The 27,431-nt window shown below is 37.0% G+C and overlaps 2 protein-coding genes across 3 annotated transcripts in view; one reads left to right on the top strand and one right to left on the bottom strand.

Moving 5' to 3' along the window:
- LOC126693712 (uncharacterized) overlaps nt 1-2,254 on the top strand; it is a 77,036-nt gene extending 74,782 nt beyond the window's left edge. Inside the window, exon 6 of one of the 2 annotated variants that reach the window (XM_050389853.1) lies at nt 2,080-2,254. In XM_050389853.1, coding sequence (XP_050245810.1) covers nt 2,080-2,128 — 49 coding nt within the window. In that variant the 3' untranslated portion in view covers nt 2,129-2,254. The remainder of the gene's footprint in view (nt 1-2,079) is intronic. The other variant, XM_050389855.1, reaches the window with a different exon arrangement.
- Nucleotides 1-27,431, bottom strand: part of LOC126693711 (zeatin O-glucosyltransferase-like) — a 93,378-nt gene that overhangs the window by 59,390 nt on the left and 6,557 nt on the right. The window lies entirely within an intron of this gene.

The following is a 27,431-nucleotide window of genomic DNA, read 5'->3' on the forward strand; positions in this document are numbered from 1 at the left end:
TTTTGGACACTAATGACATTGTCTGCATCAGGTTCACTATCGTCCAATGTCTCATCATCATCAATGTCCCTCTCAAAGTCGTCCCCTCGTTCAATCCTATCTTCATACTCATCTCTATCGACAAAATCTTCACCATTAATGGCAGTAGTCTCATCAACATAGTCGTCATCATCATCTTCATCATCATCATCATCATCATCATCATCATCATCCTCGGCATGAACACCACCATCCTCTACATGTGTAGAATACTCATATTGAGCATCCGGAACTGTAACCTGTAAACTTGTGGTTGTTTGTTGGATTTCCACAATACTAACTTCTGCACACGGCTCTGACTGTATGTACAACTCAATACCATTTACTGTAGGTATTCTCTCCAACTTGTCAAACATGATCTTTATATGTTTGTCTGTTTCTATCGCCATATACTTGTAATTAATCCGGTGCTTCAAGACTTCATGTGGCATACGATAAGTAATTTGTATGTTATGTACAGTCGGATTCGCACACAATTCTTCCATAAATATCATCTTCAATTCATCAAGGGTCTTCAACCTACGATCAATTTGGGTATAATAGGTCTTTATACTCGGCTCTTCAAATGGCAATCCCTTGTTCGCATTGGCATTCTTAAGCGGACCATCATGGTATAGGATTATATCAATTTTAGGCATTGTGAATCTGTTAGAGTCAAGTTACTATTTTAGTTAAAAAAACATTTTATCTAGTCAAACTATACAAAGTACAAATTCCAATTCATTCAAAGGGTATGAATTTCATTACACATTCGTTACACATTTCATACCCAAATCCTTTTTCTGTCATGCTAAGACGGTATTTCATAACCAATACCAAAAAAAAAAAAAAAAAAAAAAAAAAGCCAAAATCTTTGTAAAAGTATACAACATTTTATCTAATTACATACCCATAACATTTACATATCCATTTCATACCGAATACAAAAAAATCCATTTTATTACACATTCAAAGGGCATGAATTATATACCTATTTCATTACAATTCATTCGAAAAGAGTAAGTCACTCATTTCATTACATACCCATTTCATACCCATTCAAAGGGCATGATTACATACCTATTCATTACAATTCATTCACTACCCATTTCATACCCAAAACAATGATGAATAAAGTCAAAAAACTTGTAAGATCATGATAAAAATAAGAGCCTAGAAATGATGAATAAAATAATGATAACAAAAACTATGCAAATAAATACTCAAAAAATTAACACTAACAAAACAAAGGTCTATAATTCACAATATTGGTATCTTAACTAAGTTATGTTAACTATCTACAAAATAAAGAGTCAAACTCTTTAACCCACACCCAACAACAAATAATACCCAACTACAATGACAATCAAATTAAAAAACCCTTACCTTAGATATGAATTTGTTGAGAGGGAGGAGCAGTGAGAGAGGCAATGTGGTGAGTGAGAGTGAGAGGCAATGTGGTGTGAAAGTTATGGGTGAGTGAGGCAGTGAGTTAGTGAGGCTGAGTGTTATGGGTGAGAGAGTGAGGGCTGATAAAATTTTTATCTGTGTGTGTACCTGATGCGTGCAGCTGTGTTTATAAAATTTTCCCCCGTAGAACTTGAGTCTATAAGACTCGAGTTCTATGCAAATTTTAATTAAATATCGAGTTTCTAATACTCAATATCTATTAGTATAAAAATGTTTATCTCTAAGAAAATCGAGTCTCTAAGACTCGATTTTTATTTTATAGAAATCAAGTCTTTAAGACTTGAGATCTATGTGGCTTTTTGTCCAAATCAGCAAGTGCAAGCTGAGTGGAGAGCGAGTTTCTAATAGTCGAGTTTTAAACAATATCTCGAGTTTCTAAAACTCAAGATGCTATTTTCTTTAATCGTTTGTAACGTTGCTTAACTTACGATATAGAACCCCCTTACCATGCTAATTCCCAAAAATCCCCTTCATTAATCCATCAAAAATTGTTCTCTCCAGTTGCTTTGAAAGAGATCTGTAACTTATTAATTGATATGCATATCCTGGTCAAAAAGTTTTTGAATCTTTTATGCTTGCCTTCTCTTGCAGGGGTGATCTACCATCCATAGCAGATATTGAACTCCTTGAGAGGCAATGAGGGGCCATTCCTTTGCGGTTTTGCCATGTAGAGTATGGACGGGTCAGTTTCTTTTTCTTTGATGAAGTGGAGCTTCCTATCCTACCCTGACTCTTTGGAGTGGTAACTGTTCTATACTCCATGTTTAAATGCTACTTTGCAAAGATATGAAGAGCTTTACGTACATACTAGGGGTCACAAATATCATAAGCAAGATGCCTACATCAACATTTGTTTTATAGAAATCGATTTTGAGAAAAAATGTGCAATTTTCGGGCATAGTTTATCTACGTACAGGATGGGTTTCAATTTTATATACATAACTATAACTTTTGCTAATAATGGGTGAAGTTTCTTGTTGTTATGTTGTTTGATCTCTGTTAGGGAATTATATAGAAGTGCAAGATAGTTTAAGCCACCAAGGAAACTTCATCAAACACCTTGCAAAATCTTTTCTTTCTTTTCTTTTCTTTTTTATTTATTTTTTTATTTTTTAATTTATTAATTTTACTAAGAGATTTGCTTTCAATAATGGTTGATTATTGTTGGTATTAGATAGTTATTGGCTATAGATTTTGACTTTGAAGTATCAAGTCATGGATACCTAGTTATTGAACAATGCTCTTATAATTGGTTTTACATGGTTCAACTCTGAAAATTATCAGATAGTTATTAAAAAATGCTCTTTTAGCCAATAAATCTCACTTTAAGGACCACTACCTTATGATAGTTGGTATTAGAGTTTATTCTTAGATATATTATGAAAGTTTTTAGACCCCTTAAAACACAATTGAATTAACCTAGGTAATTAGCCAAGTTGTTACTTAGTCCAATTTAACAAATCTAGGTTATCACAATCACAGAGATCATATCATGCAAAGCAGCGGAAAGATAAATAACACAAAGATATGATCACCCAGAAAACCAAACCGGTAAAAACCTGGGGAGGATTTGACCTAGCTATCCTCAAGGTAAACTTGAATCCACTATCTTGAAAGAATCGAAGTTCATACAATAAGACTTACAAGCCCCCACACTCGACTTCTTATTGCTACCCACCAGTAGAACTTACTGACATGACCACGTGTAAGCTCCGAATCCATGGACTCCTTCTTTCCTGGATTCACCACCAGATACAAGCACACCCGCTTGTGTTTCTTTAAGCTTCAATGGCAGCAACCGAGTTGATCATCAAGGTGTAGATAAAATATCCTCCTTGAAAACCCTAAGTTTGTGTAAAGGAAAGCTCCTCTAGATCTCACGGAGATTTACACAAACAGCAATATGAGCAACAATACAACTCTCAAGCAACCAAGACTTTAGAGAGGTTTGGGTACAAAACCCTAAAACCAAAAGACGCACAAGAGGCACTCTAATCTCTCTCACTTCTGAAAAACGTTCTAGGTTTTCCCTTACATATAGGAGAGTTTTACTTGAACCCTAATACGTTTAAGTAGAGTTTGGGCTGAACTGGAATTCTGCAGAAAAATAAATCTGCACGTGGTTCGATCGATCGAGTCTAATTTTCGATCGATCGAGCCTTGCAGATTTAGTCCAATAAATTTTGCAATCACTCAATTCCAATTTTACAAATAAACATACTTTGAGCAAGCCTAAACCTAGACTCTATGTTTTGATCATGGTTTGCCAACATAATACAAATTGAAGTTCTAATACATTAGTTCCTAATTTCTTAGAACCTAACATATTATTCAGTCAATCAGCTTTTTAAATTTATTTTCTTCTGAGATTTACGATTTTATGGCAGCTGTACTATTAAGCCCTAATTGTTCTCTTCATTAAGAAAATAAAACTCTAAGTTGATTCATATTTGACAAGATCCTTGCACTTATAAAGATTTAGAGCATTTCCTTTAATCTCTGAAACAGCTTAGAGACTGGCTGTAAAATGTCTTATAATAGACTTCATTGTCAAAAAACATTATAGTTTCTTTCATTTTTTAGGTGCAATTGTTATAGATGGTTGTAACTTGCACCTCTTTTAGCATGGTTGCTATAAAGTATCCCAGGCAAGTAATGTTTGAGTCATTTGCTTAATTATAGTCTATACTAACTTCTGCTCTTCCAACTGAATATCGCCATTTCTTTAATGAAAAACCTATCCAATTATATGAGAAACGACCTGATATCTTATCCATTTTCCTCAACTCACCCCTTCCTTCAAATGTCACTGATATATACTCATGGCTTTTCCAATGTTGATGAGGTCATACAGTACTTCTTCCGTACATGCCTGTTACTTAACAACTAGACAAACTTTGAGCAATTCAGACACCGGTAGAGCATTCCTAGGAGTCTAACTGCATTGGACATTACTGCAACTGGCATTTCTATCCTACAACGCACAGCCAACTATTCCCATTCCTTTCACTTTATTCTCAGATTGTTATATTTAAGCTCTCCTGGCTTTTCCAATAATATCTACGTCTCCTAATACCTAGAGGAAGTGTGGAACTTTGTTTCCTTTTTGTTCTACCCTTCCTGTTTTGCTTGATCATTGTAATTTGGTTTCTTGAAGTTTTTACCCCTTTAGTACATTTCCTATGTACATGGGCTAATTTTTTTATTTTTTAAATAAATTTATGTTACTTATAAAAAAAAACTTCTTTAATCTGTTGATCTACAAATTTGTGATTCCAAAGGTGATATATGAAACATAGTGATGCAACTCAAAATTCTCAGAGATTATGGATAGGTTGCTTGGAGACTGGAGTCAATATCAAGCATAAAAAGATAGCTACAATTTGGGAGTCAGTTCTTAGGATTGCTTGAAATCAACACTAATCTATTGGGGGGAAAATTCCAAAAGACTTTTTACTCAAGCAAAACGAAACATTACTAAATCCTGGTGCTTTAAAGAGGGTTCTCACTTCTCAAGTTACATTAAGAACTTTCTCAACAAAAAATAAAAAGTTACATTAAGAAAGGACATAAAATAACTGCATAATAAAAATAAAAAACTTCATAATCAATTGACTATAGAAAATAAATCATAGTCAATGAAAATAGAAAAATGTAAAATTTTAGCCTAAAAAGTCTCGATTTTCATTAACATCAATCAAAATTAATTATAATTAATTAGGTCCAACTTTTGTGTTGTTTGTCTAATCACTTCAGCTTTCATCTTGGCCATTTGATCTTGCTTGATTGCAAATATTTGTAAGGTGTATTGGTCTGGATTAACCCTGCTTATTTCAATGATACATTCTTTCTATTTCAAGGTCAAAACCCTTTCTTTCTTTTTTTTTTTTAATGAAGTTTGAAGGTCAAACTAGGTTGTCTTTTTTTTTTTTTTTTTTTTTTTTTTTTTTTTTTTTTTTTTTTTTTTTTTTTTTTTTGGTAGAAAAACTAGGTCTTCTTCAATTGTATTTGGTGTAGAGATTTAGCTTTAAATTTTATGAATTATGTTGAATCATGAAATTCATGTTCTAGAGGGTGAGGGTGACTGAATCATCCTTAAGAAGATTAAATCCCCTTTGGTATTTCAACTTTTATATCGAAAAGGTTTTCTCAGCCTTTTTTGCATTGAAATAGTAAGCAAAGATGGAGATTCTTTTGAAATTAGCCATATAAATAACTTACGCTGATGATCATGAATAACAATAATAAATAATTTTTGGCTGCAGGGGATATGGCATATAAGAATTCGATGATGAGTTGGTAAAAAATGCAAAAGGGCTTCAAACGGCGGTTGGAGATGTGTAGTGTGGCACTATGGTTGGGACAAGAGAGGGTTATGGAATTAGATAATTCAGGTGGTGTCAAGAATCTTGGGTGTACGTGACACCCTTGGATTTCAGCACACACCATTAGTCAAAGCTCAATTGATGAGCTTGCTTCTTCAAGCTTCCAAAGTTAGCTTTTGGTTTAATGCAAAGCTGAGAGAGCTGAAGCAAAAACAGAGAGCCATTCGGCCATTGTGAGAAAAGCACAAGTGAGAGCTTCAGGAGGTGTAGGAGGTGCAGTCCGAAGAAATAGAGAAAAACACAGTGGGAGTGTGAGAGAGTGAAAAAGAAAAAGGAGACATTTTTTTTTGCTCAAGTTACACACAAGGAAGATAAATTGGTGGAGTTCTCATGGAGTTTTTGAGTGCTACAATCATGGAGAGTTAGAGTATTCAGAGGAAAATTTTGCTACTGACTTTGTGGTGAGATTGTATTTACTCTTTGAGATTTATTTATTGTATATCTAATTTATTGTGGACTCAAATTTAGCATAAATTTAATAGTTGTAATCTCTATTTCATAGTGGATATTTTTCGGAGCTGTCCTGTGGTTTTTCCCTCTACACCGGAGGGTTTTCCACATAAGATTTGATGTTCTTTTGTGGTTGTGTTTATGTGGTGCTTGCTGAATTTTTTTTGTTTCCATAATATTGCTATTGCTTGATAGTTATATATTTTAATTCACATATAGACATTAAGGTGATTATGATTTTTCCTCAAGTGGTATCAGAGCTTTTGATTGCTTGGGTTTGACTGTCTTGTGTTGGATTAAATGGAGAATATGACTATGAATACTATGGTTAAACTCTTGTCATCAAATTATTCGATATGGATGCCAATGATGGAGGATGTCCTTTATTGCAAGGATTTGCATGACCATATTGAGGGGGATAGTGCTAAGCCTAGTGATACGTCAGATAGAGACCAAGAGAAATTAAATAGAAAAACTATCGGATGTATTAGACAATGCATCGATGTTAGTGTTTTTCACCATGTGTCTCAGGAAACAAATGCAGAGGTTCTTTGGGAAAAATTAGGGAGTCTTTATGAAAGAAAGACAGCTCAAAATAAAGCTTTTATTGCTAGAAAGTTTGTGAATTTGAAGCTTAAGGAGGGTAAGTCCATTGCCGATCACCTTAGTCAATTCCAAGACTTGGTAAATCAAATGGTTACAATGAAGCTAGTAATAGATGATGAGTTGCAAGTTTTGTTACTTCTAAGTTTCTTACCTGACAGTTGGGAGACTTTGGTAGTGTCGCTTAGTAATTCTGCTCTGAATAATGTGTTACAACTTGCTATGGTTAAAGACAGTTTGCTTAATGAAGAAACTAGAAAAAAGGATATGGGCAAGGATATTACACATGCTCTTGTCACAGAGAAGGGGGAGAAGTAAGAGTAGTTCTAAATAAGGGAGTCAATACCGTACCAGAGGCTGTACCGAAAGCTTAAAAGTTACCATTGTATATTAAGAAAACAAATAATACTAATAAGTTACCATTCTGCCCTAACAAAAATTCAAAAATTACAAAACTTAAAAAAATAAAAAAAATAAAAAAAAAACCTTTTTCTATACCGGTCGGTATTATCCGAAATTGGCCGGTAGTTAAACTGGTATGAAATGTTAATGTTTCAATATCGGTATACATACCAGTATGGTATTGACTACCTTGGTTCTAAAGGGCGAGATAAATCCAGAAGTCGGTTAGAATCAAAAGGAAAATTCAAGTGCTTTTATTGTGACAAAGAAGGTCACATATAAAGGAATTGCAAGGCTTGGAAGAACAAACAGAAAGAGGATAAAAATCAGAAAAAGACGAATGATGAGAACACTACTGCTGTTATAGTGTTGGAAGATGAGGTCCTAGCCATAGGACAAGATGATTGTTGTACAGTTTCAGATCTTTACGTTGAATGGGTGATTGATTCAGCTGCTTCCTGCCATGTCACTCCAAGAAAGGAGTTATTCACTTCATACAAAGCGGGAAACTTTGGGAGAGTGAAGATGGGTAATGATAGTTATTCAGACATTATGGGAATTGGTGATATATGTGTTAGGGTTAACGCTGGATACACCTTGATTTTGAAGAATGTGAGACATGTTCCGGATATTCGCCTGAATTTGATTTCCACTCATGTTCTTGATAAAGAAAGTTATGGAAATTATTTTCGTGATGGAAAATGGAAGCTTAGCAAAGGATCATTGGTGTTTGCTAGAGGATATATTTGTTGTACACTTTACAAGACACAAGTAAAGTTGTGCAAGGATGTTGTTAGTGCAGCTCAAGAGGATTCTTCGCCTAACTTGTGGCATAGGCAGCTGGCTCACATGAGTGAAAAAGGGTTGCAGATTTTGGCAAAGAAGTCTCCCATTCCCTTTGCCAAAGGTACGTCACTAAATCCTTGTAACTTTTGTTTATTTGGTAAACGACATAGAGTTTCATTTAATATACCCTCTACTAGAAAACTCAATGTATTAGATCTTGTTTATTCTGATGTATGTGATCCCATTGATGTTGAGACTTTAGGTGGCAATAAATATTTTGTTACATTTATTGATGATGCTTTACGAAAGGTGTGGGTTTATGTTTTGAAAACAAAAGACCAGGTATTTGAGCACTTCAAGAAATTCCATGCCATGGTGGAAGGAGAGAAAGGGAAGCCTTTGAAGTGTCTCTATAGTGATAACGGAGGTGAATACACATCTAATGAATTCAAGAGTTACTGCTCCGAGAAAGGCATTAGACATGAGAAGACAGTTCCTGGTACCCCATAGCAAAATGGTGTGGTAGAAAGGATGAACTGCACTATTGTTAAGAAGATCAGATGTATGTTGAGAATGGCTAATCTGCCTAAGTCATTCTGGGGTGAAGCTGTTGTAACTGCATGTTACCTAATTAATATATTTCCATCAGTTCTTTTGGATTTTGATATTCCAGAAAGAGTATAGACAGGGAAAGATGTTTCTTACTCTCACTTGAAGGTATTTGGGTGCAAGGCATTTGTTCATGTGTCTAAGTAACTGCAGAGTTTGGCTACAAGCTATGGGATTCAAAAGAAAAGAAAATGATTAGAAGTCGAGATGTAGTTTTTCATGAGAATGAAAACTTGGCAGACTTTTAGAAAACTGAGAAGCCTAAAGCTACAGTTGAAGGTGTTCCTGATTTTACACCTACCTCTTCTTCCTTAGATAATGCCAGAAATAGGGAAGAGGTACAAGATGAGAATCATAGTGATGAACCAACTGAATTTGATGCTAATGAGCCAGCAGGTGTTGATGGTGATGATGTGACAGATACAGATGTGTTAAGCAGGGGGAGCAGTCTCCTCCAGTAGAGATAGTAGAACCTTAGGTGAGAAGGTCTACTAAAGAGCATCGTCCATTGACTAGATATGCCACTTTTGAGTATACTATGATTACTGAAGAGAGGGAGCTAGAAAGTTTTCAAGAAGTACAGTCTCATAAGGATAAGCAAAGCTGGTTGAAGGCTATACATGAAGAGATGAATTCTTTGAACAAGAATAAGACTTATGACTTGGTGGAACTTCCTAAAGGCAAGAAGGTATTGAAAAACAAATGGGTGTTCAAGTTAAAACAAATGGGTATTGACAAGTTAGCAAAGTATAAAGCTTGATTGGTGGTCAAGGGTTTCACTCAGAAACAAGGGATTGACTTTGATGAGATATTCTCTCCAGTAGTCAAGATGAGTTCCATTCGGGTAGTTCGAGGATTAGTAGCTAGCTTGGATCTTGAGCTTGAGCAACTTGATGTGAAGACAACTTTTCTTCATGGTGATTTGAAAGAACACATGGTTTGCAAGTTAAAGAAGAGATTGTATAGCTTGAAGTAAGCTCCAATACAGTGGTACAAGAAGTTTGACTCATTCATGGTGGGTCATGAGTACACGAGGACAAAGGCAGATCATTGTGTGTATGTCAGAAAATTTTCTAATGGTAAATTTGTTATTCTTCTGCTATATGTAGATGATATGTTGATAGTAGGACAATTGGAAATTTGAAGAAGGACTTGTTCAAGTCATTTGATATGAAAGACTTGGGTTCAACAAGGCAAATTTTAGGTATGCAGATTTTGCGTGATAGGAAAGCTAAGAAGCTATGGTTATCACAAGAGAAGTATATTGAGCGGGTTCTTGAAAGGTTCAATATGAAGCATGCTAAGCCAGTCAATACACCTCTTGGTGCTTATTTCAAGCTAAGAAAGGAATCTTGTTCTTCATCCAAGAAAGAGAAAAAAGACATAGTATCAACTATTTATTCATCAGCAGTTGGGAGTTTGATGTATGCTATGGTTTGCACATGACCAGATATTGCTCATACAGTTGGTGTTGTCAGCAGGTTCATGGTTAATCCTAGTAAAGATCACTGGGAAGCAGTGAAGTGGATCTTCAGGTACTTGAGAGGTAGCTCTAAATTGTGCTTGACTTTTAGTGATTCTGAACCAGTTTTGGAGGGTTATGTCGATGCAGATTGGGTAGGTGACCTTGATGGTAGGAAATCTACATCGGGGTATTTATTTACTTTTGCAGAGGGAGCTATATCATGGCAGTCAAGATTGCAGAAGTGTGTTGTCTTATCTACAATTGAAGCGGAGTACATTGCAACTAATGAAGCAGGTAAAGAGATGCTTTGGTTTAAACGGTTTCTCCAAGAATTGGTTTTGAAGCAAGATGGGTATGTAGTTAATTGTGATAGTCAGAGTGCTATAGACTTGAGCAAGAATTCTATGTACCATTAATGATCAAAGCACATTGAGGTGAGATACCATTGGTTGAGACTAGTTGTTGAACCACGATCATTTGAATTAGAGAAGATTCACATAGATGAAAATCCAGCTGACATGTTAACCAAGGTTGTGTCTAGAGAAAAGATAAAGTTTTGTGTGGGGTTGGCCGGCATGAATTCTAACTAAAGACTTGGGTTGAAGATCTCCTCTGTAATGTGCTGGAGGGGGAGATTGTTGGGTGCACGTGACACCCTTGGATTCTAGCACACACCATTAGTCAAAGCTCAATTGATGAGCTTGCTTCCTCAAGCTTCCAAAGTTAGCTTTTGGTTTAATGCAAAGCTGAGCAAGCATGGGGGAGGTCTGACTTCTCTTAATGAGAAGTGATGCAAGGCATGTGGGACACGTTGAGGAGAAAAGAAAGAAGAAAAAAAGGCTAAGGACATTCGGCCTGGTGGAGAGCTGAAGCAAAAACAAAGAGCCATTCGACCATTGTGAGAAAAGCACAAGTGAGAGTTTTAGGAGGTGCAGTCCGAAGAAATAGAGAAGAACACAGTGAGAGTGTGAGAGAGTGAAAAAGAAAAATGAGACATTTTTCTTTACTCAAGTTACACACTAGGAAGATAAATTGGTGGAGTTCTCATGGAGTTTTTGAGTGCTACAACCATGGAGAGTAAGAGTATTCAGAGAAAGATTTTGCTATTGGCTTTGTGGTGAGATTGTATTTACTCCTTGAGATTTATTTATTGTATATCCAATTTATTGTGGACTCAAGTTTAGCATAAACTTGATAGTTGTAATCTCTATTTCATAGTGGATATTTTTCGGAGCTGCCCCGTGGTTTTTCCTTCTACACCGGAGGGTTTTTCACGTAAGATTTGGTATTCTTGTGTAGTTGTATTTATGTGGTGCTTGCTGAATTTTTTTTGTTTCCATAATATTGCTATTGCTTGGTAATTATATATTTTAATTCACACATAGACATTGAGGGGATTAGGATTTTTCCCCAACAAAGAAGGCTCAAGCCATCTATATAAAGCTTGATGTGGTGTTTGTGGATGGCAGAACAAATACAATGAATTGAGATGCAGTTGGGGGAAATGATGCAGTAGAATCGTTATGACTTGTTGAGATAGCCCTTGCATCAGAGAGGGCACCTTGATCAAAATATTGGAAATGGTTTTTTTTCCACTTTATGGTTGGGATGGTTAGCCACTAATGAAACCTAATAAGGCTTTTTTTTTGGGGGGGGGGGTTCTCTTTTTAGCCGGATGATATAAAAATCATGTGCCTTGATTTTAGGTGCTTCTACATTGATAATCATTGCAAAGCCACCACATGGCATCAATGGGTACTGTCATGTCAGCCTTAGCTATGTCAGTGTGCCACTTTGTGTCGTGCTTTCCCTGGTGTTGTTAGAGATATCATGGCGCTAAAGAACCAAACCCCAACCTATTGTAGGTCCACATACTTGTAAAGAAGGCAAACTAATCATAGGATTAGTCTAGCATTAACCTTGAGATTATTATAAACATAAGTTTGATAGTATTGATGTAGCTGTCAAGGGCTTTCACCTATGGGTGTAGGCTGTTAGGCCAAATGACTTTCAAGCTTGCATCTACTTTTATTTTTTCTCTCCTCAACTCAATCCCTCTCAACTTTAACATGGAAGGAAAAAAGTTGCTTCTATTTTGGTTAGTGCTTCTTTCATAGTTGGAAAACTATGTTATGAGAACCTGTTCACGCTCGACTTTGTCGAATTTGTAATGTTATTTGCAACTTTCTCCTTCTAGTTTTACATGATGTTAAATGGCTAATTGTTTCATACACATCAGTTTAAGGTTGTATTCCATGTTTATAACTTCATATATTGGTAAAATCATGACAAAGTATGTAGCCATTGGTGCCATTCTTGAAAACACAAACAAATGGCATGGTTTATAGTGTTTTTTTTTTGGAACCCAAGCTTTTTCATTGTCCATAATTGGACTTTTATAATGGGTTTATTTATGATCACAGCCTATTATGATAAGACAAATTTCTAAGGGCTAAAATTAATCACGTGGTTGGCCTTCTCACATTTCAATTCACAATTTTTCAATTAGTACATCAAACTTATAAAGTTTGGAATAAAATAAAATCGCTAAGATTTCATTCAAAATAAACATTTTTTTTTCACATGATAAGACAATTCCTAAGGGTTGAAATGACCTATGTGATTGGCCTTGTCACATTTTAATTCACAAGTTTTCAATTTGTACATTGAACTTCTATAGTTTGTGTTGGGAAATTTAGACCCTAGTTGATAGAATTAACAAGTTTTAAACTCAAGTTGTTAATTAGACAAGATATAATGATAGAATTAACAAACATCAATGTCATGTCAAAATCATGCAGCGGAAAAATAAATAAGACAAGATATGATAACCCAAGAAAACCAATGAAACAAACTAGTTTCACAATAAAAAAAACTTGGGGGGAAACCTTCCCGAAAAGCAATTCACTATAGTAAAGAGAAGTTTCATATCTAGTACAAAACCTTTGTCCCTAGACTCTACAATCTCCATAGATGAACTCATAGCAGAAACCTTTTACTGTTTTAGAACCTCTGAACTCTTCAATATATGAATGCCACCCTTTTTGTTGCACGGATCCCAGTACGTGACTAGCTCCTTTGCACGAATCCCAGTACATGACTCACTCACCAACTTGAGGAAGAAGAATGTTGGCTGCAAAGTTCTGTACTTCATCAATAATGAAGATCAAGAAGCACTTGGTTACAAAACCCTAAGGCACAAAGACGCAGTAGCTTCTTTCAAAGAGAATAAGGCATCGGTTACCTTTTGCATATGTTCTCCTTGTATTCTCATATGTGACGGCCTCTAAAATAAGCCTTATATAGGTCTAGGGTTGTGAGAAAAGAAACCCTACACATACATGTCATCATGGGCCGAAAATCAGATCTGAAAATTTGAATTCTCGTAACCTCGATCAATTGAGAGGTGTCAAGGAGGTGTCGAGATTTAAACTTCGACAGATACAGCTATCGAGGAGGTGTCAAGCAAGTGCTGAGGGGATAGAAATTTTCTCGATCAATCGACCTAGCTATCGAGAGGTGTCGAGATTGCGATAAGAAGCAACTGAAGAGCTCGACAGATAAGCCAGGTGTCGAGAGGTGTCAAGCAGCTATCGAGCTTTAAAATTCAGCACTTTCTCACTTAATTCTTGGACAGACTTGCATGAATTTAACACTTGAACTTGAAACAAGGTTTCTTGAAGTATCAAAAACATCCTAGTTTTACCCAAATACATGTAAAGTGCGTTTTGTTAAAGGATTAGCCAATCACATAAAATAGTGACATATGTTCCTAACAAGTGGATCACATGTGTCCTAACAGTTTGGAATAAAATATATTTGTTCAGATTTCGTCCAAAATAAATGTTTTTCTCACATGATAAGAAAATTCCTTAAAGGCAGAAATTACCCATGTGGTTGGTCTTATCACATTTCAACTCACAAGTTTTCAATTGTGCATTGAACTTCTAAAGTTTGGAATAAAATATGATCTTTACGAATTCGTCCAAAATAAACATTTTTCTCACAAGGAATCCAACCTCCACCTCTGTGTGGCCTTTTCCACCACCTGTGTGTGGGTATTCTCCACCTCCGTGTGGCTCTTTCCACCACCAACGTGTGGAATTGCTCTACCCACTTTATTGTGGGTCCTTTCTTAACTATCTGGAATTCCCTAAATCTAACCCCAAATTTCAGTTTTCATACCAACGCATCTACCTATCCCATAAACTACACAAAAATAGCTTTTTACTTTGGACTAGCTAGCTTCGGTGTGGGTATCACTGGTGAATGATTTTAGTCCTCGGATCCATCACTGAAGTGGGTCGCTCTTTGATTGGACCAAATTTCGTTTTGCAGCTTAGTAAGTGCCCTGTTTCTCTAACTTTCAGTGGTTTAATCTTGAATATTTTTGTGGCTGTTGGGGTTCATATTTTCTGCTCTTCATTTTTGGCCTTAATTGTATCTGTGTTGTTGTCATGCCCCAACCTTCCTATGAGGATCCTAGGATGGAACTGTCAAGGCATCTGCAATGCCTCAACAGTTCAAGCCCTAAGGGCTCAAATAAAAGGGTCCAAACCAAATTTTGTGTTCCTAATTGAGACGAAAGCTAATGAGACACGTATGGAAGAGGTTAAGAATTCTATTGGATTTTTTGGTAAACTAGTTGTTGATGCAAACGGTAAAGTGGGTGGTCTACGTTTGATGTGGAAGTGGGAAGTAAATGTGGAAGTTGAGGAATTCAATAAAAATCTATTGGCTGTTAAAATAAAAGAAGCTTTGTGTGAATAGTTGTTGGTGGGTTTTCATGGACCGTCGTATCTTGCTAAGAAGAGAAAGGCTTGGGAAAATCTTTGTGCTATCCTTGAATCCTTCTAGGGCCCATGGGTTTGCTTGGGAGACTTTAATTACATAGTAAATGCTGAGGAGAAGTATGGGGGAGTTAAAGGTTGAACCTCAGCCCCTAATTACTTAAAGGAGCTGATGTTTGATCTTGGAGCAATTGATCTAGGGTACTCAGGAAATAAGTTTACGTGGGCTAAAGGAAGATGGGGAAGTGCTGCTATTAAGGAAAGATTAGATAGGGGATTAGCTAGCATATCTTGAAGACTAGTCTTCCCGAAAGCATATGTTCAACACTTAGGGGCTTTAAACTCAGACCACCTGCCTATCCTTTTAGACACAAATCATGATGATTACTTTAGCCCCTGTCCTTTTCGCTTTGAAGCTGCTTGGATTCGGGATGAGAGGTGCCAAGAAGTGATTGAACAAGCTTGGAATATAGAAGTGTAGGGTTCATAGCTAAGTAGACTTTGCAAGAAACAAGATACTACCAGAGAAGCACTCCGTAAATGGAACAAGGAAATTTTTGGCAACATACAAATGCGGATAAGCTCATTGATGCAAAAATTAAAGAAAATTCAAGGAAATAAAAGCTCTAAAGAGAATAATAGATTGGAAACAAGTCTACAAAATGAGCTAAATGAATGGCTTTACAGAAGTGAGGTGCTTTGGAGGCAAAAATCTAGAGAATTGTGGTTGAAAGAAAGGGATAAGAACTCCAGGTTCTTCCACTTATCAAAAATTATTTGCAGAAGAAGAAACACTATAGAGGCAGTTAATAATAATGCTGGGGATTGGGTCGCAGAGACTAAGGAAATAAGGAATGTTTTTCTAGAAAATTTTAAGATATTATTCAGTGAAGAAGAGGTTGAAACTCCTCAACAACTAGATGATCTTGTCAACCCTTGCATCTTGGATGTGGAGAACCAATTGTTATGTAGCATACCCTCTCCAAAAGGCATCATGAATACCCTTTTTCAAATGAGTGACCTCAAAGCTCTTGGACTTGATGATTTTCCTGTGCTATTTTACAAAGAATATTGGCCAATAGTGGGAGAAACGGTGATAAACGCAGTGACCTCATTTTTTGAAGTTGGTAGGCTACTGAGTGAGGTAAATAGTTCGTCAATTGTCCTTATACCCAAAACTGATAACCCTTGCTCTCTAAATAATTATAGACCTATCAGTTTATGTAATGTTGTTTACAAAATTATTTCTATACTGTTAGTGTCTAAGTTGAGGACTGTTCTGCATAAGCTTATATCCCCTTGTCAGTCAGCCTTTATTCACAATAGATGGATCGCTGAGAACTAGGTTATTGTTCAAGAGATGTTACATAGTTTTAAAGCAAGGAAAATGAAAGAGGGTTTAATAGATATTGTAAGGTTGAATTTATTCAACCATCTAATTGGCTTTATTCCGGGCCAAATTTGCTTGTAATTCAGCATTTAGTAACCCTGTATTTAGGTGGGATTGTTGTAAGGGTAGTGAGTGAGATAGTGTGAAGATTGCTCAAGAGTGTGCAAGAAAACAGAGTGTCGCGGCTGGTAATCGCGACTGGACTCGCGGCTTCAACCCGCCAGAAGATGCACACGTGCCAAGCATGCTGGAAGATGAACAGTCATGCTAGCTGGAGCACTACAGGACAAAACAGGACAACTGGCCATACGGTTAACTCGCGACTGGAACTCGCGACTTAGTCAAGCCGCGAGGTCAAGCCGCGAGCCACCCCTGTTTTGGAAAAACCTGACGTTTCGCATTCCACTCCTCTTCAGTATAAATACCCTTTTAACCCACGATTGAAAGAGAGCTTCCAGAGAGAATTTTGAGAGAGAAACCCTAAAGAAAAACCAGATTGTTTCACCCACAATCTCTACCTTAGAGTCTCATCAAATTCCCTCACTCTCTTCCTCTCCATTGTCAAATCCTTGAGAGGCCTTTATACCAAACCTGGTTCTCACCATTATCATCCCTGTGAGACAGTCGTTTGGAGTTCTGGGAAGCAGTCAGGAAGGAGCCAATCTTTATTGGTGGATGCTACGGTGTAGTAGCAGAATCCGGAAAGCTAGAAAAGAAAAAGGTTCGGCGCAACCTCGTTGGAGCAAGAAGCTTGGAGGGCTTAGGTGCATTGGGTAGATTAGGCTTGGAGGGTCTATTGCTGTCCTTGTATCCCAACTGTATTTTCTAGTGGATTGATTACCGCTTGGAGGGCGGCGGAGAGGTTTTTCGCCGAGGTCTTCGGTTTCCTCTTCGATAACACATCTGGTGTTATCTCTGTGTTTGCATCTTCCTTCCTCTCTATCTCTGCCTTTACATTATCTGCTGTGGTTTATTTTGTTATGGCTTAGATAGTTGTTTAACCAATTCCATATTATAGCATATGTTAAGTTTCCGCACACTAGTTGTTTGACATATTGCTTGTGTTGGTTAAATTGGTTTTTGGGGGTCTAAACGTTCAAAAGTGTTTTTGTACACGTTTTTGAACTTTCAATTGGTATCAGAGCGGGTACACTTGTTGTGGTTTTAATACCTAAGTGTGATCCTTGACCCCTTATATTTATTTGCCATGGATTGTGCTTTGTATGCCTCTTTGCATGATTTGGTTGGTGATGAATGTAACATGCCACGTGTTTGTGAAAATGCCTCTATGAGTGTTAATCCTCATAAGTGTGATGACATGTTATTTGAATCTATGGGTGTTGCTGACAAACTCTTGAAGAAAAATGCTAAGAAGTTTCAAAAGAATTTAAGCAAGTTATTTTGTGAAAAGGATGATTTGATTGCTAAGCTCAATGAATCCAACAAATTGGTTGAGAAATATAAAAAACTTGCTGAAATTTCTCTTGAAAAGCTGAAAGAGTTTGAATGTTTGAATATGGACTTGGATGCTAAACTTGTTTTGTCTAACAAACTTGTTGATGATCTTCAATGTGAAAATGAATCTCTCAAGATGCATGCCAAGTGTTTGATTGCTGAACCCATTGATAAAATGGATGATAATATTTGTTGCAATCATGTTGTGGAACCCGACTTTGTGCCTAGTGTGTGTTCTACCTTAAAGGACAAATCGGTGTACATTCCTCCACATAAAAGAAATCAAAAGGTGGAGAGAAAGTCTGTTAAGTCAAAGCCTCTGTTTAGGTCTCAACCTAAGGTTTTGGATGGATCTAAGTTTGTTCCAACTTGCCACCATTGTGGTGTGATTGGTCATATAAGACCTCAATGTCATAAGTTGAAGATGGAACAAAATCATATTGCTAGATCCCTTCCCAAAAGGCCTAGTGGACCTAAACACATTGTGTGTCACCATTGTGGTGCCTTTGGTCATCTAAGACCTCAATGCTCTAAGTTTCATGCTTTTAAAAGAATCAAAAGAAAAGAAAAACTTGAGCATCTTGGAAGTTGTGCTAAAAAGGATAAACCGGATTTGAGTGATAATAGCATGTTGTTAAAAAAAGTGTTTAATGCTCTTAACTCCTTGTCTATGTGCATCTCCGGTTCTCATTCTTCCAACCCTCGTCTCACTTCTCATGAGACACTCATTCCAAACAATTGTTCTGTTTGGATGAGGAAGGGTTCCTATGGTTGAGCTTTTGCTCCTTTGGTCCTTGATCTAATTCTTTCGATCTTTGTAGGACCCTTCATGCATTAGATGCTTCATTGTCATGCATTTGTGCATCATGCATATCTTTATATGCATTGTTTTGTTTTTGTTTTGATCTTACTTTTATGTCTTTGGTTTGTGTGTGTAAAAATCCAAAACCACATAAAAAGTAGAAAATCAAAAAGCTTGATCGACGTTGTTGAGTTTTGTCTCAAAACTTGTTTTGCCTTGTACCTTTGTGCTAATGGCTTTGTGCATTTTCGAGCATTGCTTGTTTCTTTGCACTCATATCACTGTGGAAGAAATCTTGAAATCTATGTGATTGTTGTAAATAGATCTTCAAACTTGTCATGAATGATTAGTGAATGGTTATGTTGATCTTGAAACTTGCATAGACTTGTGTCTATATATCTTCCCACTCTTTATTTTTGTTTTTGCTAAGAAGAGCTCACCAAATGTAAATCTCCAAATGAAAAGAGATATTGAGCTGCAAAAGCCTATCGCACATTCTAGTATTCGACTAGGAAAAAGGGTAAGCGACCTTATATTAAAGAGAATGTTTATTCAAAAAGCCAAAGGCTTGTTCATTAAAGTGAAATATCAAATATCACTCTCACAATGAGAGGCGATTGTCTCAAGAGATCAAAATGATCAAATGTTATGGAGTCAAATGTAAAGCTCCAAGATATGTTATCAAGTTTTGTGGGAGGTCATATATACATATTTCTATAATTGAGATGGATCACTTGATCTAGTGCTAATTGTGTATGCCTTGGTTGAATTGATCATTGAAGCTTCACATTAGACTAAGGACTATTTCATTGTTGATATCCACACACAACACACAAGTTTATGTTCAATAAATGCCATATTCATTTGTGTGATTGTACTTGATGAAATGTGTTTTCACATGCTCAATCTTTGTTAATTCAAGCGCAAAAAGATTTTTGAGTGTTTTAGGTGTTTTTGTAAAGTATTTTGTTAAAAAATCTAAAATTTTTCAAGAAACCTAGTTTTGCCCTGTTTTGGCGACTCAGTCGCGGGTAAGTCAAGTCGCGAGACTCAGTCGCGTCTTCGCGGGTCATTTTTGGCAACTTGTTCGCGAGTGGAAGGTCCAGTCGCGAGGGTTACTCAGAGATTTTGGCGGTTCAGCTCGCGACTCCCTCGCGGGTAGACCCTCCAGTCGCGAAAAACACTTAGAAAATTTTTCAAAATTTTGTCTTTGAGCGTTTTGGCGGCTTGCCCTGGCGACTTAACTCAGTCGCGAAAATCGCGTGTTTTGCATATTGAGGGTTATTTTCAAAGTTGTTTTCAAAATTTTTTTCATTTTTCCCCTCATGCATCATTAGCATTGTTCATACCTTCATCTCTTGCCCTCGTTTCTTCTTGACCCTGTGTCTATTCCTGACAAAAAGGGGGAGAGTATACTCTAGAGAATGTTTCGGAGTATTTTGTCTTTTCTATATGACTCTTGTGCACATCCTTAGGGGGAGAAATTCTATTTCTCATGCACATTTGTAGGGGGAGAGATATTCCATAGGGGAGATGCATATACCAAGGGGGAGAAGACATTGTGTTATCTAGAAAACTTTGTTCTGTTTGTTTTCTTGTTGGTTTTATGGTGCTTTAAGTTATGCTTTGTTGTTCTCATTGCATCATGTTTGTGCTTTGGACTTGCATATATCCCTATGCTATTGCGCTTCTTTGATTGCATGTTCGTATGATCATTTGCTTTGCTATGTGATCATTGTAGTCATTTCTATATGACTGTTTTGGTGTATGATCAAGTTGCTCACATGTTTCACATCATGTTTACTTGATCACAATTTACTTGTTACATTATACTTGTTCTTTTATTACTTGCTTTACCTTGAAGGTCTAATGTGTTTTGTGCAAGTGTTTCAGGTTACAAGTATATATGTTCTAAGTGCATCACAGCTTCTCATCATTTTGAAGGGGAGAAACTTTAAGCACTTTTAGTTTATATTGTTTAAATTTTTATTCAATATAATGTGCTTTGTACCCATGTGCTTCTGTAAGCTTTTAGGGTTATTGTTTTATGCATAGTTTGTAGGCCTTGTGGTTTGTACCATGCTTAAGTGCAGCCTTTATGCTATGTTGAAATCAGTACTTTAATCTAAATGTTCTGCATTGTGATTATTGTACTGTCACTCTTGTGCCCTTGTAGGATTGTTCCTAGATGCATATGCCCTGTGTGCTATGCATTGGTTGAGTGTTGTACATACAAGTGTCTTGCCTTGTGCTTGTTAACTTGTATGTCCTTGTGTTCATTCCAAGTGTGAATGAACACTGTGATCACTACTTTGTGGTGTTCACTTGGTTGATCAAGCCATGGTTTGTTTATTAACTCCATCTTTGCTTGATCACATATTGCCTGTTTCATATGCATTTATAATTTTCTGCTTACAATGATCATGGTGTATTGTTGTGTTTCAGGAGTTTATGTTCATATGATTCAAGTGCTTCACAGCTTCTAGAATTAGGTGTGAGTGAGTTTTGATCAACTGTTCCCAACTCACATGTTAAGTCTAGAGTCTGTTTTAGGGTTTTGTCACGGAATAGCCAAAGGGGGAGATTGTAAGGTTGAATTTATTCAACCATCTAATTGGCTTTATTCCGTGCCAAATTTGCTTGTAATTCAGCATTTAGTAACCCTGTATTTAGGTGGGATTGTTGTAAGGGTAGTGAGTGAGATAGTGTGAAGATTGCTCAAGAGTGTGCAAGAAAACAGAGTGTCGCGGCTGGTAATCGCGACTGGACTCGCGGCTTCAACCCGCCAGAAGATGCACACGTGCCAAGCATGCTGGAAGATGAACAGTCATGCTAGCTGGAGCACTACAGGACAAAACAGGACAACTGGCCATACGGTTAACTCGCGACTGGAACTCGCGACTTAGTCAAGCCGCGAGGTCAAGCCGCGAGCCACCCCTGTTTTGGAAAAACCTGACGTTTCGCATTCCACTCCTCTTCAGTATAAATACCCTTTTAACCCACGATTGAAAGAGAGCTTCCAGAGAGAATTTTGAGAGAGAAACCCTAAAGAAAAACCAGATTGTTTCACCCACAATCTCTACCTTAGAGTCTCATCAAATTCCCTCACTCTCTTCCTCTCCATTGTCAAATCCTTGAGAGGCCTTTATACCAAACCTGGTTCTCACCATTATCATCCCTGTGAGACAGTCGTTTGGAGTTCTGGGAAGCAGTTAGGAAGGAGCCAATCTTTATTGGTGGATGCTACGGTGTAGTAGCGGAATCCGGAAAGCTAGAAAAGAAAAAGGTTCGGCGCAACCTCGTTGGAGCAAGAAGCTTGGAGGGCTTAGGTGCATTGGGTAGATTAGGCTTGGAGGGTCTATTGCTGTCCTTGTATCCCAACTGTATTTTCTAGTGGATTGATTACCGCTTGGAGGGCGGCGGAGAGGTTTTTCGCCGAGGTCTTCGGTTTCCTCTTCGATAACACATCTGGTGTTATCTCTGTGTTTGCATCTTCCTTCCTCTCTATCTCTGCCTTTACATTATCTGCTGTGGTTTATTTTGTTATGGCTTAGATAGTTGTTTAACCAATTCCATATTATAGCATATGTTAAGTTTCCGCACACTAGTTGTTTGACATATTGCTTGTGTTGGTTAAATTGGTTTTTGGGGGTCTAAACGTTCAAAAGTGTTTTTGTACACGTTTTTGAACTTTCAGATATTAAGCTAGATCTTCAAAAGCCTATGAAAGAATTAATTGGAGCTTCATTAAATTTGTGTTGATCAAGTTTGGTTTTAATGAGGTGTTTATCAATTGGATCATGGAATGCATCACATCAGTGTCTTTTGAGGTGTTGATAAATGGTGGCAAGTTGGAAAATTTTAAGCTGGAAAGAGGGTTGAGACAAGGGGATCCTTTATCCCCATATATCTTTATATTGGGGCAAGAGATTCTCTCAAGGCTATTGGAGAAAGAGATTAGGCACCATAACATTAGTGGTGTGAAAGCAAGCATTGGAGGGCCTGCCATTACGCATGTGATGTATGTTGATGACATTGTATTGTTTTCTAAGGCTTGTAGGAGAGAAGCTGCTACCATAAATCAGTGCCTTGAAACATATTGTAGTTGGTCAGGCCAAAGCTTGAATAGAAGTAAATCTAGTGTGTTTTTCTCCAAACATTGTCAGAAACAAAAGTGCAGAGAAATTAAACAATTTCTTCAAATGAAAGGGCTCAAGAAAGATTCTATATATTTAGGTGCCCCATTGTTTCTATCTAAAGCACCTTCAAAGGACTTCAAATTTTTGCAAGACAGACTTGAAGCAAGGCTGATGGGATAACGTAGTAAATGTTTATCTTGGGCAGGAAGAAGCACTCTCATCAAGTCTGTGGCTCAGGCCATCCCCATTTACTCCATGTCTACTTTCAATATACCTGATAAGATTTGTGATAAGCTGGATGCAGCAACCAAAAGATTTTGGTGGATGCCAAAAAATTCTGAAGGGAGATTTGTAGCTTGGAGGGCTTGGGATAAGTTGTGCCAACCAAAGTGCCAAAGAGGGTTGGGTTTCAAAAAAGCCAAAGATGTGAATCAAGCCCTATTGGCTAAACTTGCTTGGACGATAGCTTCAAAGAGAGATAACTTATGTATGAGAATACTCAGGGCAAAGTACAAAGTTAGAAATGATTGGCTTCGAAAAAATCCTCCTAAGAGAGCTTCACCAGTGTGGAAAGCAATAGAAGGGGCTAAAAAGCTTATAGCAAAAGGGGCTTGTTATTTGATAGGAGATGGTACATCTATGGATGCTTGGATAGATCCATGGATTCCTTGGGTTCAAGGGTTCAAACCTAAGCCAAAAGATGAAAGCATCATCAAAAACCCTTTGATGGTATCACAATTAATTGATGTAGGTTGTCGTAGTTGGAAAATCAACCTCCTCCAAGAGTTGTTTGACCCAACCTCAGTTCAAGCAATTATCTAGATCCAAATCCCATTGAGCCCAAGACCAGACAAGCTTATTTGGGTTCTAGACCAAAAGGGCAATTTCTCTGTTAAGTCAGCCTATCGAGCCTCCCATGATCAATCTCCAAGCAATGCTCCATATAATGTGCTTTGGCAGAAGTTGTGGAGGTTGAAAGCTTTAGAAAGAACAAAAATACTATTGTGGAGGATAGGACAAAATGCTTTCCCCACTAAAGAAAATATTGTGCTGAGAATTGGTGAAGGGGATCCTAACTGCGTGTTATGTGGCAAAAATATAGAAAATTGCTGCCATTTATTTTTTAAGTGCAATGTTGCCAAGGCACTTTGGTTTGCTAGCTATGATGGATTGAGATCTGATTCCATACCGATCTCCACTAATAAGGATATTGTCCAATTCATAGTAAGTCCTAACAGCTTTTTGGGGGTGGTAACGGCAAGGAATAAAGAGGATAATGAACTAAACTCATTGAGAATGAGGATCACTTTAGAAGCAATTTGGTTCATGAGGAATTAGCTATTGCACAATGCTGGCCACATTGACATTATGGAGGCCTCCCAACTTTTAAAGAAGAGAACATTGGAATATGCTAAGACCTGATGAAAGGAAAAGACTGTATCCAAGGACAAGAGTGTAGATGGTTGGAAAGCTCCAGAAGATGGATGGATTAAACTCAATGTGGATGCTGCTGTGTCTAAAAATGCCACAGCTTTGGCGGTGGTGGCAAGAAATAAAAATGAAGAGGTGCTTAAAGTTTGGGCTAAAAGGCATGAATGGTGCTCACCAATGCAAGTTGAAGCAGTAGCTGTATATTGGGCAATCCAGTTAGCGAAAAAGGAAAAATGGCAGCATATCATCATCAAAGGAGATGCTAAGTCCTGTTTTGATCCCCTAACCACAACTAAATTGCAGCCTGATTGGTCCGTTGCTACTATTATTAGTAATATAATTGATCTTCGTAAATTCTTTTTGAAATGTAATTTTAGTTGGGTTAAGAAAGGTTGCAATACTGCTGCCCCTGTGGCTGCAAAGTATGCAATTAGATTTTGTAGAGCATTTTGTTTCAATATGTATAGTCTTCCTGTAGTAATTGCAGATGCTTAATTGCAGATGCTTGTAAGGCTAACAGCCATTGTTTTGCTAGTTGAATGATAAAGTCGTTGTTTAGCAAAAAAAAATAATAATAATAAATAACATTTTTCTCACGTGTACAGCAGATATGGACCAAAAAAAAAAAATAATAATAAGTTAAACTTTACAAGCTGAAACCATAGCCATACTATACGTGGTGCAAATCACAAGTTGTGAAAGCTGGAATCAAGTAATCATTGAAGGGGATGCTAAAGCCTGCTTCGATCCTCTGTCATCTAATGATCTCCATCCGAATTGGTTCAAGTACACTGTGATCCCTAACATCCTTAGTTATATAAATTCCTTCGTTAATTTATCTTTTGTTTGGGTTAAGAGGACCTACAATTCAATAGCCCATGCTGTTGCAGAGTTCTCTTTGAGTTCCTCTCAGACCTTTTGTTCAAAAAGGACAATCTGCCACCTTTTTTAGAGTCTATCTGCAAGGCAGATTGTCCATCTTTCATACTTTAATGAATTGAATCACATCTTATATAAGAAAAAGGTGACAAAATGTATCTATTGAAAAGCTTATGTAACTAAATTATGATAAGGGCAAACCACAAAGGGCTAATTGTAATTTATCCTATTAAAAAAATAAGGGGTAAAGTTGTCAACAAAATGCAAAATGTTAATTATATAGAAACTAATGGTTTCAATTTCATCTAAACTTTAAGGGTGAAAGTTTGTGAACTGGATTGTGATAAAACCAACCGACAAGGAATAAATTGTAATTTTCCCCATATAAAAGTATAATGACTTTTTGATAAACAACTTCTGCATGAAAATCATATCAAATGCCGGTTGTGTGGGAATTTAAGGAAGTATGGCCATTGTTGATGCTTCTATTTTGGAAGGAGTTATATATAACCTTCAAATTTAATCTAGGTATGTTAGCAAGCCGGTTCAAAATTCGTAGTTAGCATCTTGGGCTAAAATTTCTAAGGGATTCATCATTGTAGTTATCTGGTGTGTGGAAGAGGAAGGACTACACATACCTAAGAGAATAATCATAGCTCAAAGAGTTCTAAACACCATCCTTAGTAAAAGTAAAAAAAATAAATAAATAAAGCAGTTGATCTTTAGATTGCAACTTGCAATTGGAATCAAGCAACAAGCAGTGAAACTTGTAGATTAGCTTGCATGGAATGGTATGGTAGAATTCAACTATATGTTAATAAAGTCTATGAATCTACTCCCCTCCACTCCTTTTCAATCCAAACAAGTCCTAAAAGTAAAATAGAAGAAAAATCTAAATGCTGCTCCCAAGCTCTCAGTTTTCATACATCCACAATCTCAAATATATATATATATATATATATATATATTTGTGGAATGATTTGTGATGCTGCCTATTCCAAATCTAGTTTCTTAATTTGTTTGTTCTTCTAGCTCACGAAAAAGAAAAAGAACCCTCTGCCTCTTACCTAACCTCTCTTTGTATTTTATTCCGTTTAAGAAAACAATTAATAGCTAGCTTTTTTATTTTATTTTTATTTTTTTGAGAATTGAAAGTTCAAATAGTGTAAAAACACCCTTGAACGTTTAGACCCCCAATTTACAAATTAACCAATTCAAGCTTTATGTCAAACAACTAGTGTGCGGAAAATGAACAAAAACTATAAAACAGAATTGGTAAACAATCTAAGTCAATTAAAAATCACAACCGACAGCAAATAATAAAAGGCAAAGATAAAAGGGAAGAAAGATGCAAACACAAGGACAACACGCGATGTGTTATCGAAGAGGAAATCGAAGCCCTTGGCATAAAACCTTTCCACCACCCTCCAAGCGGTAAGTAATCCACTAGAAAATGTAGTTGGGATACATGGACAGTAATAGACCCTCCAAGCCTAATCTACCCAGTACACCTAAGCCCTCCAAGCTTCTTGCTCCAACGAGGTTACGCCGAACCTATTTCTTTTCTAGCTTCTCGGATTCCGCTACTTGACCATAGCATCAACCAATGTAGATTGGTTCCTTCCTAACTGCTTCTCAGAACACCAAACAGCCCTCTCACAGTAATGGATATGGTGAGAAAAAGTTTTGGTAAAATGCCTCACAAGGGTTTAACAATGGAGAGGAAGAGAGTTGAGGAATTTGAAAAGACTCTTATGTAAAGATTGTAGATGAATTAATCTTGTTTTACTCTAGGGTTTCTCTCTCAAAATTCTCTTAGGAAGCTCTCTTTCTTTTGTGGGTATAAGGGGTATTTATACTGGGATGAGAAGGGAATGTGAAACGTCAGGTTTTTCAAAACAGGGGTGGCTTGCGGCTTGACTGAGTCGCGAGATCCAGCCGTGCGATAACAAAACGGTCAGTTGTCCTATTTTGTCCTGTAGTGCTCCAGCTAGCATGACGCTTCAACTTCTGGCATGCTTGGCACGTGTGCTGCTTCTGGCGGCTTGCAGCCGCGAGTCACCCGCGAGATCCAGCCGCGAGACTCTGTTTTCTTGCACACTCTTGAGCATTCAATACTCTATCTCACTCACTACCCTTACAACAAACCCACCTAAATACAGGGTTACTAATTGCTGAAATACAAGCAAATTTGGCACGGAATAAAGCCAACAAGATGGTTGAATAAATTCAACTTAACAAGAATGAATATCAAGCTTGTTGTAATGGGATTTTACCAATTTAATGTTTGGTCACGCCAATAGACAAAATATGTCACCATAATCATCGGTTACAAGTAGACAAATTATGTAACTCAA

Source organism: Quercus robur, chromosome 7, assembly GCF_932294415.1.
Source record: "Quercus robur chromosome 7, dhQueRobu3.1, whole genome shotgun sequence".
Classification (NCBI taxonomy): Eukaryota; Viridiplantae; Streptophyta; class Magnoliopsida; order Fagales; family Fagaceae; genus Quercus; species Quercus robur.